Below are 13,535 nucleotides of genomic sequence, written 5' to 3' on the forward strand. Positions count from 1 at the left end.
TTTTAAACTATTCGCACTCAATGGTCTCTTTAGGACTACCATTCCAGTTGATGTCCCTTTTATTAGTGTGAGACGTTTGGGCTTTGCTGGAGAAAACCTATTGGTCCATAAGATAAATTGGTAAAAAAAATGTTGGTTAAGATAAATAAATAAATAAAATATTAGATAAATAAATTGGTAAAAGCTTAGTTGCTGTTTTCGGCTTTTGTTTGAAAAGCATTTTTAGGGGTAGCACACACCCTCTATATTCTTATTTATTTATTTTGGTTTTTGTATTATGGTCCAAACGAACAACGGTATATTAAAAAAAAATGTTCATGGTAATCTAAATTAAAGTAAACAAATCTTATCTTAATTTGGTTAAGATAAATAAATAAATAAATAATCAATTAGCACTGTTCTTCTACCAAAAGCAAACACAGACTCATTTATTTACTTTAACGAATCCACACTAAAGATACAAATAATAAAAAACTTTCAATCAAGAATCACTACCAATATTTTATTCTATAATATATTTTAATATTCTTAACGAAAGGGTGCTTTGGGTAATTGATTAAGAATTAGAGATGAAATTGACTATTATGTAAATAACAAAGATGGAAGGATATTTTTCCATAATAAAAACTGATGATTTGTTTGGATGTCAATCTGGCGCAGTTGTTGTTATATGCAATTATTCAGCAGTTAATTGGCGCCAGAAGCAGTGCATTATTGTTGCTTAAAATTTTACACCTATTTCTGATGCATTTTGTCGGTAGAATCATAAATTCGGCCCAATAATAGAGCCAGTAAAATTTAAACAGCAAAGACTTGAACCTGCGAACAAAATAAAATAGCAACGTGGCGGCGGTGGCGATGGTGTGATGTGAAAGAGATTATTTAATAACGAGAGGAGACAAAGAAGCATGGTTTATTTATTTATTAGAAAGTAATTAATTAATAATACAGTAAACTATTAGTCAAGCGAATACTCTATGTAGACTGTACGCGCAGCTACATATTTCCTTTTTTGAGAAAAGAAATGTCTGGTTGATAAAAAGGGTGTTTATTTTTTGGGCAAAAAAAAAAAAAAAAAATATGGTTTTTTAGGGCAAGGATTTTGAAACTACACATGGGTGGTGATGGGTGAAGTTCAATTTTGTTGTGACTTTTTATCTGCAGGGGAAAAGCTTTCACCAAATGCACCAACCAACAAAAAACAATCGAGTGACCCAAACTTACTTTACTGGCGTGGAGTGCAAATAATTTCTCCATTTCGATTTAATAAGAGGCGATTGTGATCATTCATTCAAATTTCAACCATGCGCTCGCTAGGGCCTAAGCCCCTAGCCAATGCTTCTACAGGGAAACCTACTTAAATATATTGCAAACGAGCTATTGGGTAGTAATAATATAATAAACAAATAAAAAAGATATTAAAAATTAACTGTTTAATTATTTTTATCAAATATTTTAAAAAATATTATATAAAATAAATAAATTAATGTTATTATTAATTATCTTCATTATTTTTTTTAATATTATAATAGTGATTATTAAATTTAATACAATCAATAATGCAATCACTTATTAAAAGTTAATTTTAATGATAAATTGTTAAATATACAAGTAAAGAAAATTTAATCTCAAGAGTTAGTAGATTAACTTTTTTGTTAAAAATTCTGCAAGTTTTAAAAGCAGTTGTATATGTTTAGTAAGTTTTACTATTAAACTGTTGTAATAATATAAATAATTAAATTATATATAATATTAAATAAAATTTATTTATATATTTATAAAAATGCATATAACATATTTTTTATTGTGTATACATAATAATTGATAATTAAAATAAATACTTTATTTTTTTATTTTTTATTTTGTTATCTCAATATAATTGATGATGATGATAATAATAATAGTAATAAACTTTTTAAAATTAATGATTTTATTTCTTAATTAATAAGAATAATTTTAAATTTTTATAATATATATGAAATTATAATAAATATAAGATTAATTTGCAGGCTCAGATTTTAAATTTTTTTTTTTGAAAAACTTACTATAAAATAGGATAATTTTATCAAAAACAATTTCCTAAAACTTTTAATCCAAACGTAAACTACAGTTACAACCGCCCCTGCATTATTGGACTCGGGCAGGCTTATTAAATGCGAGTGGGTCCTAGCTTTGATTTCTAAAGATCTTTCTGATTTTGACTTCACCTTGCCACCTATTGATGATTCTGACGCTTCGCGAATCGAATCAATTCACAGCCAGCCACAACAACACAAGAAAAGCCGTATAAAAGCGAAGCGAAGAGGAAGCAGCAGCTTCAAATTCAATTCAGTCGCATAATAATTATAATTACAAAAAATATCTCGCGGCTGCCCACAATTGCCTTAGAGCTTAATGTTGTGATGCGATGACTTTTAGAAAAAAATGACCCCAAAATGTGTGACATCGAATAATGTATGACCTGCCAGCTTTCCATTTTATATAAATGCAGAGTATGTAGAGTATGTTAAATTATTTGAAACCGTCGCCGAGGACGAGGAGATTTACCTCACATTAGATTTTCATTTTCCCAACTTCCACCTTTAACAATCAACAATCTTTAAGATTTGTTATGATGGGCCGCAGAAGAATAAAGGAGAAAAAACCGAGAAAGGAAGAATATATACATTTTGAGGAAACCCCCAAGTCAGCAAATACATTCAAGCAAAGCAGCTTACAGAGGAAGCCACTGGGGCTTCTTTCTTAGAGAGGTCTAGTCGCCAGCAACACCAGTTTACATATATATATATATCTACATAACTAGGCTACCAAAATGTAAGAACCTCTATAGCTCAGATTAACTACTAACCTACTCACAGCAACCACGACCACGACCACCACAGCAACATGCCATGGGTAAATATGATACACATATCACTACTGAGGAAGAGCGGAGCTTACAGTAGCAGTTTTAGTTAGCATAACCCAACTCAAAATATTTCTCATTTTATCTCAAGGTCATTTGCATACCGTCTTCAGTCTCTTTGCGGCCTGAACAAACCCCACAATTACCTGCAGCTCATCCATTTGCTTCATGGGCCAAAAAAAGAAAAAAGAAAAAAGAAAAAAGAAAAAATTAAAATAAATTCATATAAGTCAACTATGGGAAATTGAGGTAGAGATATAACCCAAAAAAAAAAAAAAAATCTCAGCATTCAAATTCAAGTACTTCTAAAAGCTACACATTATTGCAATCATATCCTATTTGCTTGGAAAAGATGAAAAAAAAAATTGTCAGAGAAGCTGGTACTAGGGTTTAGAAATGCATTCTAGAATTTGGCACATACCTGCGACATGAAATGCCGCTGAACCACATCAATCAGTTGCTCCCTTGATGGATTGGGGATAGCATCCACCTACAACAAATTCAACAGTGTTCTTTCATGAAAAATTTCGCTTCGAGGCAGTGCAGATAATTCAATGAAATTTGGTCCATATAACTCACAAGATTGAAATGTCGCCAATATCTCCATAGTGCACCCATCTCCAATTTGCTAAGGTCAATTTTCTGCACAGGATGATTTGCAAAAGAATAATTAGGCAAAAAGATAAAATACAAACAGATTTTTTAATTATTTTTTATAAAAGATAGAATAGAAACAAACAAAAACAGTATTTTAACAGTATTTTAGAGCATATTTTAGAGCATTTGAGATTTCGTACCATGGACCCGGGAGTAGAAATAGACCCCTTTGACTGGGAGTGGGAGTCACAAGAGAGAGACCTGCTCGTAGTCTTGTGTGATGATCCAGTTGATTTATGTGTCCTAAGCTTTGATCTGTGGGACTTTTGAGTGTCATCGGAAGCTGGAAAGAAATAGCACAAGCAAGAATTAAAAAGAGTGGTGGACCTCATTAAAAGATAAAGAAGACAGACAGAAAAGCTCTCTGCAATAGGTAAAGCAAAAAGTGAACACACCGGATCCTATGTAACAACCTCAACCAATTTTCTCTTAGAGAATAAACTTTTCCAAACCCACAATTTCAAACAGTTCAATAGTTCTGAAAAGCTAAGTTATAACATCTCTAGTCAAGCACAATTGGAGTAGGAACTTAAGATTTTGAAAAAAAAAAAAAACAAGCACAAGTTTGCAAAGCCAGCTGAATCCTGGAATTAGAAATGACTTCAAAAGGTTTTTAGCAGTGTTAACACTTATCAATGCAACTCAAAAATACTGATGACAGGAGACAAGTTTAAAATACGGGAAATCAATAACCAGTGTACCGAACTCTCACCCATATCTGAAATATTCCATGGCACATTGTCGAATTCAAGGTCGTCATCTTCCTCATTCCCAGTAGGAGCTTCAATCACGCTAAGTGCATTCCTTTGTAGCTTCACTTCAATGCCATTCGTAAGAACCTACGATTTAATTAAGTGGGAAACAAATAACCACAATCAGAATTGGAGAAAATGCCCAGTTAAACAGAAGGTATGATCAAACCAGCAGTGTAATTTCAGAAGATCATGTAAGAAAGATAAGTTCAATAAAAGACGGAGTCCTGCATTTATCCAAATAATCACTCACATTAGGTCCAGAATCACTAAGACAAGTGTTCACAACATGAAATAAATCAAATATGTCTCTTCCCAAAAGAAACAACCAAATTCAAAACAAAAAGCAAGCAATTGTAAAACATTAAAAGCAGCAAAACGACCAAAAAAACATGACATCATTATTTTGTAATATTCTAAAAAAGGAATACAAAAGAATAGTTATGATGGAAATAAGTTGAAAGACAAAGAAAATGTATACTCGTTGAACATTGAAGAAGCGCATGACAACCTAAAATGATTCTCAATAAGGGAAGATCACGGGAAGGAAATTGCAAGAACATTCAAAAATTCAAAATTTTCAAGAAATTACACTGAAATCCAGATATTAAGTGCTGGAGTTTATGAAATAATTAGGAGATGACCATCCAAAATCAATTCAATCAGCTTCCTGCCACGCAAGCCAATCATGCAAAACAGCAAGCCAAATCCAATGTGAAGGTAAAATCCCAATTAATCTACCAAAAGACAATACTCAAAAGAATTATTAAGCCTTCATCCTTTCAAGCATAGAAATAAGAATTAGAAATAAAAACAGTAAATAAACCCAAAATAGTCAGAAATCAGTACTAGAATATTTAAATTAAAAAAATGCCACATTACTTAGAATCTATCAAAAAGCCAGATCCATTGATAAAAACAAACATGCAATCATAACCATTATCCCAAACTTCAGAGTTACAACTGAAAACACACCAAGAGCACCTTAATTAAGACAAAATCATCCATGAAGAACATATAGTTTTGCAAATATACATGTATAAGATCCTTAAAATTTATTACTGGAAACTAATTACATTGGTAAACAATGGTAATATTAACCATACTGCTAATTATCAATTAATAAAATAAGCCAATATATCAAAACTAAGCATCAAATTGGAACCTAAAAGTAAATTATTTCACAATAAACCCAAACTAAAAACCTCTGAAATTATCCCGCATTATCAGAAATTAATTGTTTTGAGTTTTAAATACTGAATTCAAACTTTAACAAACCAAATAATACCCTGAAAAAAAATGAATAATTAATTAAAACCAAATTCCCCAAATACCCAAATTAAGTAACAATAGTTACCAGCCAATGCCAGCCTCCAAGGCCAACAGCCTTCTTGACAACACCCTGAAGACCCACAAGCACTGATTTGGTGCGATTATTTCCAGTAACCACGACCTTAGTGTGACGTGGCAGCACCGAAAGCTCCTCTTCACTGCTGTCTCCATAGCTCTGTAACTGTGAAAACCCGCCATTCACTGAACTCTCCATTGTTTCAAGCATTCTCTCTGTTTTAACATAAAACAAAAAAGAAACACACACACAAAAAAAAGTAGCTTTCTCAAATATCAGTGAAAAGCAAACATTTGTAAGTCAAAATTGCATTTAAATTGAAGATCACGCATTGCTGAGTTTAAATTTGGAGTTTTTTAAACCAAAATTAAGATGATTTTAGAGAAAAATCAGATTTTTTTCGTGAGAGAAAACACATAGTAAGAGAGAGAAAATGCAGAGAGTGAGTGTTTGTGAGAGAGGGAGAGATGAGAGTGACTGGTATTGCTAATTGGTTGTGTTGCTAATGAATCCCAACGTGTAAGAACAGGCCAATATAATTCCGCCACGTAACTAAGAGCGGTCTCGTAAATCATGCGATAGTAGTTTAAGCTGAGGTTGCGGTTTTGTGTTACCACTGGTTGACCGTTTGACTAGGCGGAGAAGGAAGTAGTGGGGTGCAATCAAATGACGATCATGACCTATGCCTTTCCACGTATTTCGAAACTTAAAACGCCTCATAATCGGTGTCCGTTTCGTAATTTTACCGGAAAAAGGCAAACGAGAAAAATAACGCAAGTTTTATTATAACGTAACGGATACCCGAAATTCATCAGGTGGGTCCACGTGTAGAGTGGGCGTCGGTGTTGTCTTATCCGACATGAGATACCCACTCACACATACGTTTGTCTACAATACAACACTTTATAAAAATAATTCTCTTTGCTTTAATTTTCCCACCTGAATTTCCCGCCATCCCTGAGCAACGTGAGCCGTTGATTTAGGATGATGGATGTTACGGCCGTTGGATTGGTTGGAACGCAGTACAGCCGTTGGATGGAAAAGGTCCAGGCGGCCAACAGTCGTAGAAAAAGCAGACACGTTCACATAACATGTGTAATGATCATAAAGTAGGAAGAGGAGTGGACCTTCCGGACGCCTTGGTATAAAAGCAAAAGAACGGGGACGAGAAATGAAATTTAATAAAACGACGGGAATAATTTAATAATATATCGCCCTCTATCCAACTTATCATGTGGCTTATTCCCCGATTAATCTTAGCGGTCCATATTTCAAATTGATTTTCTATTTTGCACGACTGTCGTTGGATACAGAGTAATGATAAAAATCGTACGTAATTAAACAATTATTTTGCAGGATACTAGCTGTTTCCACGCTTGTATTTTTGCTAATTAAAGATGGGTGTCGTTTGTCTTTTATGTGGCGACTAGGGTAAAAGGTCTCGTGTCTATGCGTCAGTTGCGGTTACAGTTAATTCTGATAATGGTATATTTATGGATGGGTAATTAAAATTCACTGAAATCAAAATTAATTGCATTTGAAATAAAAATCAAAATGGAGATGAGTTATATTATTATTAATGTGTTTATTTTATTTTGAAAGCTGAATAAATTATCGCAAGCTAATAACATGATCTTCTTGATTATTGTAAGGTGGCGTTTGTTTTTTAACTTAATGACTTAAAGTGACTTAACTTAATTAATTAAGTTAATTAGAGGTGTTTGTTTTTATAACTTAATGAGACTATTTAGATAATTTTGACTTAATAAAATAAGCTAATTTTTTTGACTTTTTACTTAATGGAGGAATCTAAATTAAGTCAATTACTTGCTAATGTCAAAAATATCATTGTTTTATAATTTATTTTTTATGTCTATCCTAAAACTCACCCATAGATATTTACCCCACATAAAAATATCCCTGTTTTTTTATTTCTTATATTATATACGATAAAATTTGAAATTTATGGTATTTTATGTATTAAAATTCTAAAATAATTATATATTCACTTGAATATGGTTTTATTTATAAATGTTAAAATATTGTGGTATTTAATATATTATTTATTTGACATTCAAATTTAATAAGGATACAAATGTAAAAGTACATATTTTCAGCTTTTTAAGTTGAAAAAAACAAACAACTTAATACTTATTTTCTGAGATTCAGACGAAAAAACAAACATATTATTCAGATTCAGACATTCAGACCTATTCAGAATTCAGACTAATTCAGATCTATTCAGATTTCAGACAAAAAAACAAACGCCACCTAAGTGTTTATTATAATAATTATGATTATTATTATTAAATGAGGTAAAAAAAAATTTTATTTTCGTGAGAGTACAAATATTAATTCATTTCTCATTCATATTTTTTATTTCTATTTCCTTCTCTCACTTGAGATAAAAATGGAAATTCAATTCCACGTTCTTAAATTTATGAGGCTGTTAAAATTTTATTCTTATTCTCCCTTCTCATTTTGAAAGTAAATTAGTTAATGAATCACATTTCTATTTTCATTTTTATTCTCAGTTAATAAATACACCCTAAGAAGTAACATAATATAATATTTTTTACATGTATAGAGAATATACGACATGGGTATGCGTATAATATAGTAGTTAGAACAGAATATGAATGACCTGAAGGGGATAAAGAAATTATTTGAATTAATTATTAGTGAAAGAGAGTGGATTCTGGCTAAGGCAGAAGGGCAAGCAAGCAGGCAACAAAGAAAATTGGGTTCCACTACTTATTAAGAAATTTCATATCTTCTTGCACACTTCTTTCGCGGTAAAGTTTGTTTGTTCGTTCATTATAATATAATTGTAATACTAATACAATCATCATGTGACGTGATTTTCTCTCCAAGCTGAAAGTCCTGCTAAATCATCACCATTAAACCAGTCATCTGCCGTCATCACTGGTTCAACTTCGATGTTATGTGATTAATTGTGTCACATAAATCTCCACGCAAATTTCGTGATATTATGTTTGTAAATTTCCCCCCTAAAAACATAAGTACATGTAATTGAATGCAGATATCCTGTGGTAATGCCCGCCCGCCCGCCCTGGGTTTTCAGTGGGCCTAAACAACGGGGATCGATTTTGATATTCTGCAGAAGAGACCTTTGTGTGCGTGTGGGACAGTGACACTTCTCATAATTCTAATTGTAAATTGCAATTACCATTGCTGCTGCTACGTAGCAAAATTTTATGCCCAAAAATTACAAAGTTATTGTTTCGATTTACTTGTTAACTTTTTTCTTGTATTTTAGTTCCGAATTAAACGTACGTACTATAAAGAAGGAAAGAACGATGACGTTTAGTCTTTTCAGAACATGTTCGATGCTCCTTCCTTCCCGACGGAGCTTGACTTGAGATTATTTTGAAGAATAGTCGGGCAGGCACATGGGCCTCGACATAGATTAGGTTAATGGTCAATTCAAAGCTCCAAATTTTAAATTATTTGGTTGGTGTTGTTCAGTTGGGGTTACTTTGGTAAATGCGTGATGCAGTCGTGGCAGATTATTGGCAAATAGCTCCCCCCCCTGCGTCTTTCACATATTCATTTTCCAACCATATGTTTAAACGACACTAGTTCTTTTTGTTGCAGCACGGGGCATTATTGGTTGCCCACACTCGAAGATTATTGAGACGTAGTTACTGTGAGATTTCGGCACCAACAGGTGAACTAGCGCCATCCTTGGTTTGGGCCCAAGTTTTTAAGTAACAGGAAAGTCATTCTCAAGATATTGGTTCCAACAAGTAAAAGCCCAAAAGCAAGGGGAAAGGTTAACAACAGTCCAAATTAACTATAGACAATTAATTGAATGTAAAACATTTCTTTCAACTAATTTCACGCATAGAAAATTAGAAATAGAAATCAGATGAGTACAACGTCTTCTTTCATATAATATATCTACATACATCAATGGCCTTCAAACACAACAAACATCACAATTATGTTGATCGATTATAAACTGCGACCTATGATTACCTAGCTTTGGCCAGTGTGAACTTGACTGCTTACTGAGTTACTATGGGCAATTTAACCATATCCTATTACTATTCGTGTGAAATGAAGAGCATTTAAAATGGCATGAAGCAGAAATACTTCCTTTTAAGCTTCTTCATTCTGCCAACAGCTGCCTTCTTTTCCCCATTTTGAAGTGCTATTTGGCCATTAAATGATGATGTCTGACCATGAGAATTTGATGATGGACTTTCACCCCTGTAATTTGCTTTCTGGCCTTGGACTGCTTGCTTCAAAACCCTGGAATCTAGAGTTCTGTTCACCATGGCTGAATCAGATTCAGTTTTGAAGATATCTCCAGTCTCAGGCTTGCTTCCTTCAACGTTAATAAGAGAACCTGCTGACAGATTTGAGTATTACATTATCTATCCATACAACAACATCCAATTTGGCATAAAGATACAAGTAAGATAAAAGTTTCAGAAAGACTGCCATTTTTTGCTATATCTAGTGGTTCACCAGAAGGTTACCAACCCCACTAAAGAATATAAGCTTGAAGCTTTCATCGATGAAGCAGGGCCTAATAATAATAATGAGAGAATTTCTACAAAGTGACCTCATCAAGTTAATGAACGTTTCTACAAAATACTAAAATCGAGTTACCTGGAAAAATAACCACCTCGTTCGGTGTGTGGGATGTAGAGAAACTATACTTGTATTCCGCATTCTCCGGACCCACACCTTTGTTTTTACAAGGTTCCAGTTCTTGCAGCAAAGCTAAATGATCAAAATATTCATCCGATGACAAGGTCATGCCACTTGAATTGTCAGAACTTGAAGAAGGTGATAATGGCTGATCAAGATCGTGTAATTCCAAGAAGTCATCTTCAGAAAAATTATCAGCTTCAGGCAGGTTGTCCTCGGCATGATTGGTTGGTCTCTCCATGACAGCCGAAGTTCTACTCTCACCGTCATTACTCACCTGCAAAAGGTTACTGGCCTCAACACACAATGAGAATGTCCCCACCCCAGTCAAATCCACCCAAAAACAAATTAAAAAAAAAAAAGCACAATAAAAAGAACACGAAGTCTTCATATAACCAACTGATAGAAGATTGCATAACTAATTATTTTCTCTACAATGTTGCCTTCCAGTTACATTATTATCATGTCCATGCTGTGGAAGACCTTCAAATCGACAAACATCTTCGTCGAAGTGATCATTTGACAACCGTAGCTGTTTTTTTTTTTCATCTTGATTCACCAAATGCCATATGTTCCACAATTTTAAATTGTGACCAACTGAGAAAAGGCTTGTTATAATAGCATTCATTTTTAAAAATAAAAACTTAGAACTCATCCTCCAGTTAAACAATCACCTCTAATCAAGAGCTCCATGTGAAGTCAAAAGTGATGGTTTGGCGCCAACATTAAAAGAAAAAAACTCAAATAATGGGTCAATATTAAAAAATTACTTGAATATCAATGAAAACCAAACAAAGTTCAAACACGAAATTCACTCAAGCAGACAGAAAACAAGCCCAGAATGCTGAGGCTGACATACCTCACGTCTGATTATTGAAACTTGTCTTGTATCATCCTTATCTTTGTCAAAACTTAATTCCGTTGAATGACTATGAGTTTCATTGTTAATATTGGCGCTAAACAGTTTCTGCTGCATTTCATGGTTAGGGCTTTGTTTACCACTCAAAAAGACTCTGCATAGTGAGCTGGAATCCTGCACATTGTCCAAACAAATGCATAGTTCACACTTCACTGGCAGGCGTGATTGAGAATAACAACGAAATAAACATAACAGTGCATAAGTACAGGGCAAGCAGAATACCTCTTCCTTTTTGTCCCCATACAATCTCTTCTGCGTTATTCTGAACTCTTGCATTACCCAATCAGTTTTACGTTCATTCGGAACTTGACCTTCGAAAAATTCAAGTGTAGTTCTCCAACCAATAATGTAAGAATTTGAGAATATTTCGCAGGTCTCCCCTTTAGCCCTCCATTGTCCATGCTGTGCACTTGTGTTCTCCTTAGAGCACACCAGGTACCAAACTCCATCTGGCACATTACAATTCTTTTACAAAATAAAAAATAAAAAATGGTTGGTTTTATCAAGTTAAGCTAACCCTCACACGTTAGAAGTTAAGCTGAACATGTATTGCGAATCCCATATTTGGAAGGGAGTTAAACAAGTGAAGAAGTTTTGGGAATTAACTCATTACCTGACAGCATGAATTTTTTACTCATAGGTGATGCAGAAACTTATTCGTGTAGAGTCCTAAAGCAACTGCTGGACTTCCAGCTCTGCTAATAAATTGTATTAGCTCCAATTAATTAATTGGGCACAGGTTTTAATGAGAGAATTTAGACTTGCAGCCTTCTTTTTGACGGGTGATATAAAAAAGGAACCCAGTAAAGAGCTTATATAAGAGTTTGATAACATTAGTTTTGCCCACACTAAGATCACATCTTCTCATCTGTTAAATGATTAGTATGTTGAATCATAAGGAACACAGCACTACTTCCCATCATCCTTCTAAAAGCTACATGGGTGTTCAGGAATTTGACGCCAAATGGAGAAAATGTATTCCTTTAACCTAGCAAGCACAAGATATTGTTACTAGCATTAAAGCTACATAAGGAATTTGACACCAAATGGTGTCATAAGGAACACAGCACTACTTTCCATCATCCTTCTAAAAGCTACATGGGTGTTCAGGAATTTGACACCAAATGGAGAAAATGTATTCCTTTAACCTAGCAAGCACAAGATGTTGTTACTAGCATTAGTTTACTATCCTATCTATCACAAGACTGCTTAAAAGCACCATAAATCAGAAAGACTGCTTAAATTGTAACGTGTAGAGTGATGAAAATTGATTAGAACATACAAGGAATAAACTTGGAAAAACGAAAGAGCAGAATTACCAGGTAAATTTGAGGGCATATGGTTGTAAGGATTGACATCATTGATTACATTGCAGGGAAGAGGAGATCCCCTGATCATTCTCTCCAAAGAACCAAAGAGATTCTCATCAGTAGAAGCAAAATCAACATCGATGGGAGTGGAAGCTGTGGGTGGACACATGACGAGACAATTCAAGGAGAGAATTGATGCTGCAAGCAAATTCTGTTTCCAGTCAGTGGTGAAAGTGAGCTAAGACAAGCCGGTAACTAATGGTAACTAATCAGATATAAGTAAAACAAATGAAAAAGAAAAATGATGCCCCCAAACATCAACTTTCAAGTTCTTAATCATTTTAATTCCCACATCTTAAAATGTAACAATTCCAGTCTTAGATGGATATTATGACCATAATTACCTAAGATCTCAATATTATGACTCCAGAATGCAATTCAGATACTAGTTAGACGAGCGCACAAAACAGAGCCTCAACAAGTTATTTCTGTTTGGTTTCCAAGAAAACGTTGGGAACGAAAAGCCCACAAGAAATTTTTAAATAAGAAAACAAAACTCATTCCCAATCAATTGATATGAACTTTTTTCTTTGCCAAGAAAAGCAAGTCAATTCTCTTTCCTTTTCCTTTATTTTCTCATCAACGAAGTCGATATTAACACCTTTATCTAAAATGGTTTTCAATTTTTTTTTTCTTTAAAGAAAAAAGGCTACAGAAAGAAAACAATAGAATTACGGAATTAGAACATTTCCACTTCAAGTACAAATAGATAAACCAAGAAAATCGAATGCACCTCTTCGAGAGAAGCAGAAGCTCACAAGCGAAGCGATTGCTTAGCCACTAATTAAATGAAAGTGCTGAACGAGCTATTTATATAACCAGCAAGTGAGAAGAGTGGATTGCTAACCATAGTTAATTATTTGCCGCGCACACAGTTAATTGAGTTTTGGCACTCTGATTT

The 13,535-nt window shown here is 33.7% G+C and overlaps 2 protein-coding genes across 8 annotated transcripts; both read right to left on the minus strand.

Annotated features, from left to right (window-relative positions):
• Positions 1–2,630: 2,630 nt before the first annotated feature.
• LOC102621761 (uncharacterized) lies at positions 2,631–6,146 on the minus strand. Its single transcript, XM_006473392.3, has 6 exons — positions 5,672–6,146; positions 4,275–4,401; positions 3,703–3,845; positions 3,485–3,547; positions 3,327–3,395; positions 2,631–3,069 (listed from the first exon to the last, which is right to left on the minus strand). The coding sequence occupies exons 1-6, from the start codon at positions 5,870–5,872 to the stop codon at positions 2,998–3,000; spliced, it is 675 nt and encodes a 224-aa protein (XP_006473455.2). The 5' UTR covers positions 5,873–6,146; the 3' UTR covers positions 2,631–2,997.
• Positions 6,147–9,493: 3,347 nt separating this feature from the next.
• LOC102622045 (NAC transcription factor 29-like) lies at positions 9,494–13,535 on the minus strand. Of its 7 annotated transcripts, none has more exons than XM_006473393.4 (6): positions 13,368–13,535; positions 12,584–12,772; positions 11,487–11,713; positions 11,205–11,378; positions 10,304–10,622; positions 9,494–10,037 (listed from the first exon to the last, which is right to left on the minus strand). In XM_006473393.4, the coding sequence occupies exons 2-6, from the start codon at positions 12,741–12,743 to the stop codon at positions 9,757–9,759; spliced, it is 1,161 nt and encodes a 386-aa protein (XP_006473456.2). In that variant the 5' UTR covers positions 12,744–12,772; positions 13,368–13,535; the 3' UTR covers positions 9,494–9,756. The 7 variants fall into 7 exon arrangements, with proteins under 7 accessions (XP_006473456.2, XP_052298122.1, XP_052298123.1 ...); XM_052442162.1 differs by having other exon boundaries at positions 11,205–11,411; XM_052442163.1 differs by having other exon boundaries at positions 11,205–11,411; positions 12,584–12,785; positions 13,368–13,512.

This window comes from Citrus sinensis, chromosome 5 (genome assembly GCF_022201045.2).
Source record: "Citrus sinensis cultivar Valencia sweet orange chromosome 5, DVS_A1.0, whole genome shotgun sequence".
Lineage (NCBI taxonomy): Eukaryota > Viridiplantae > Streptophyta > Magnoliopsida > Sapindales > Rutaceae > Citrus > Citrus sinensis.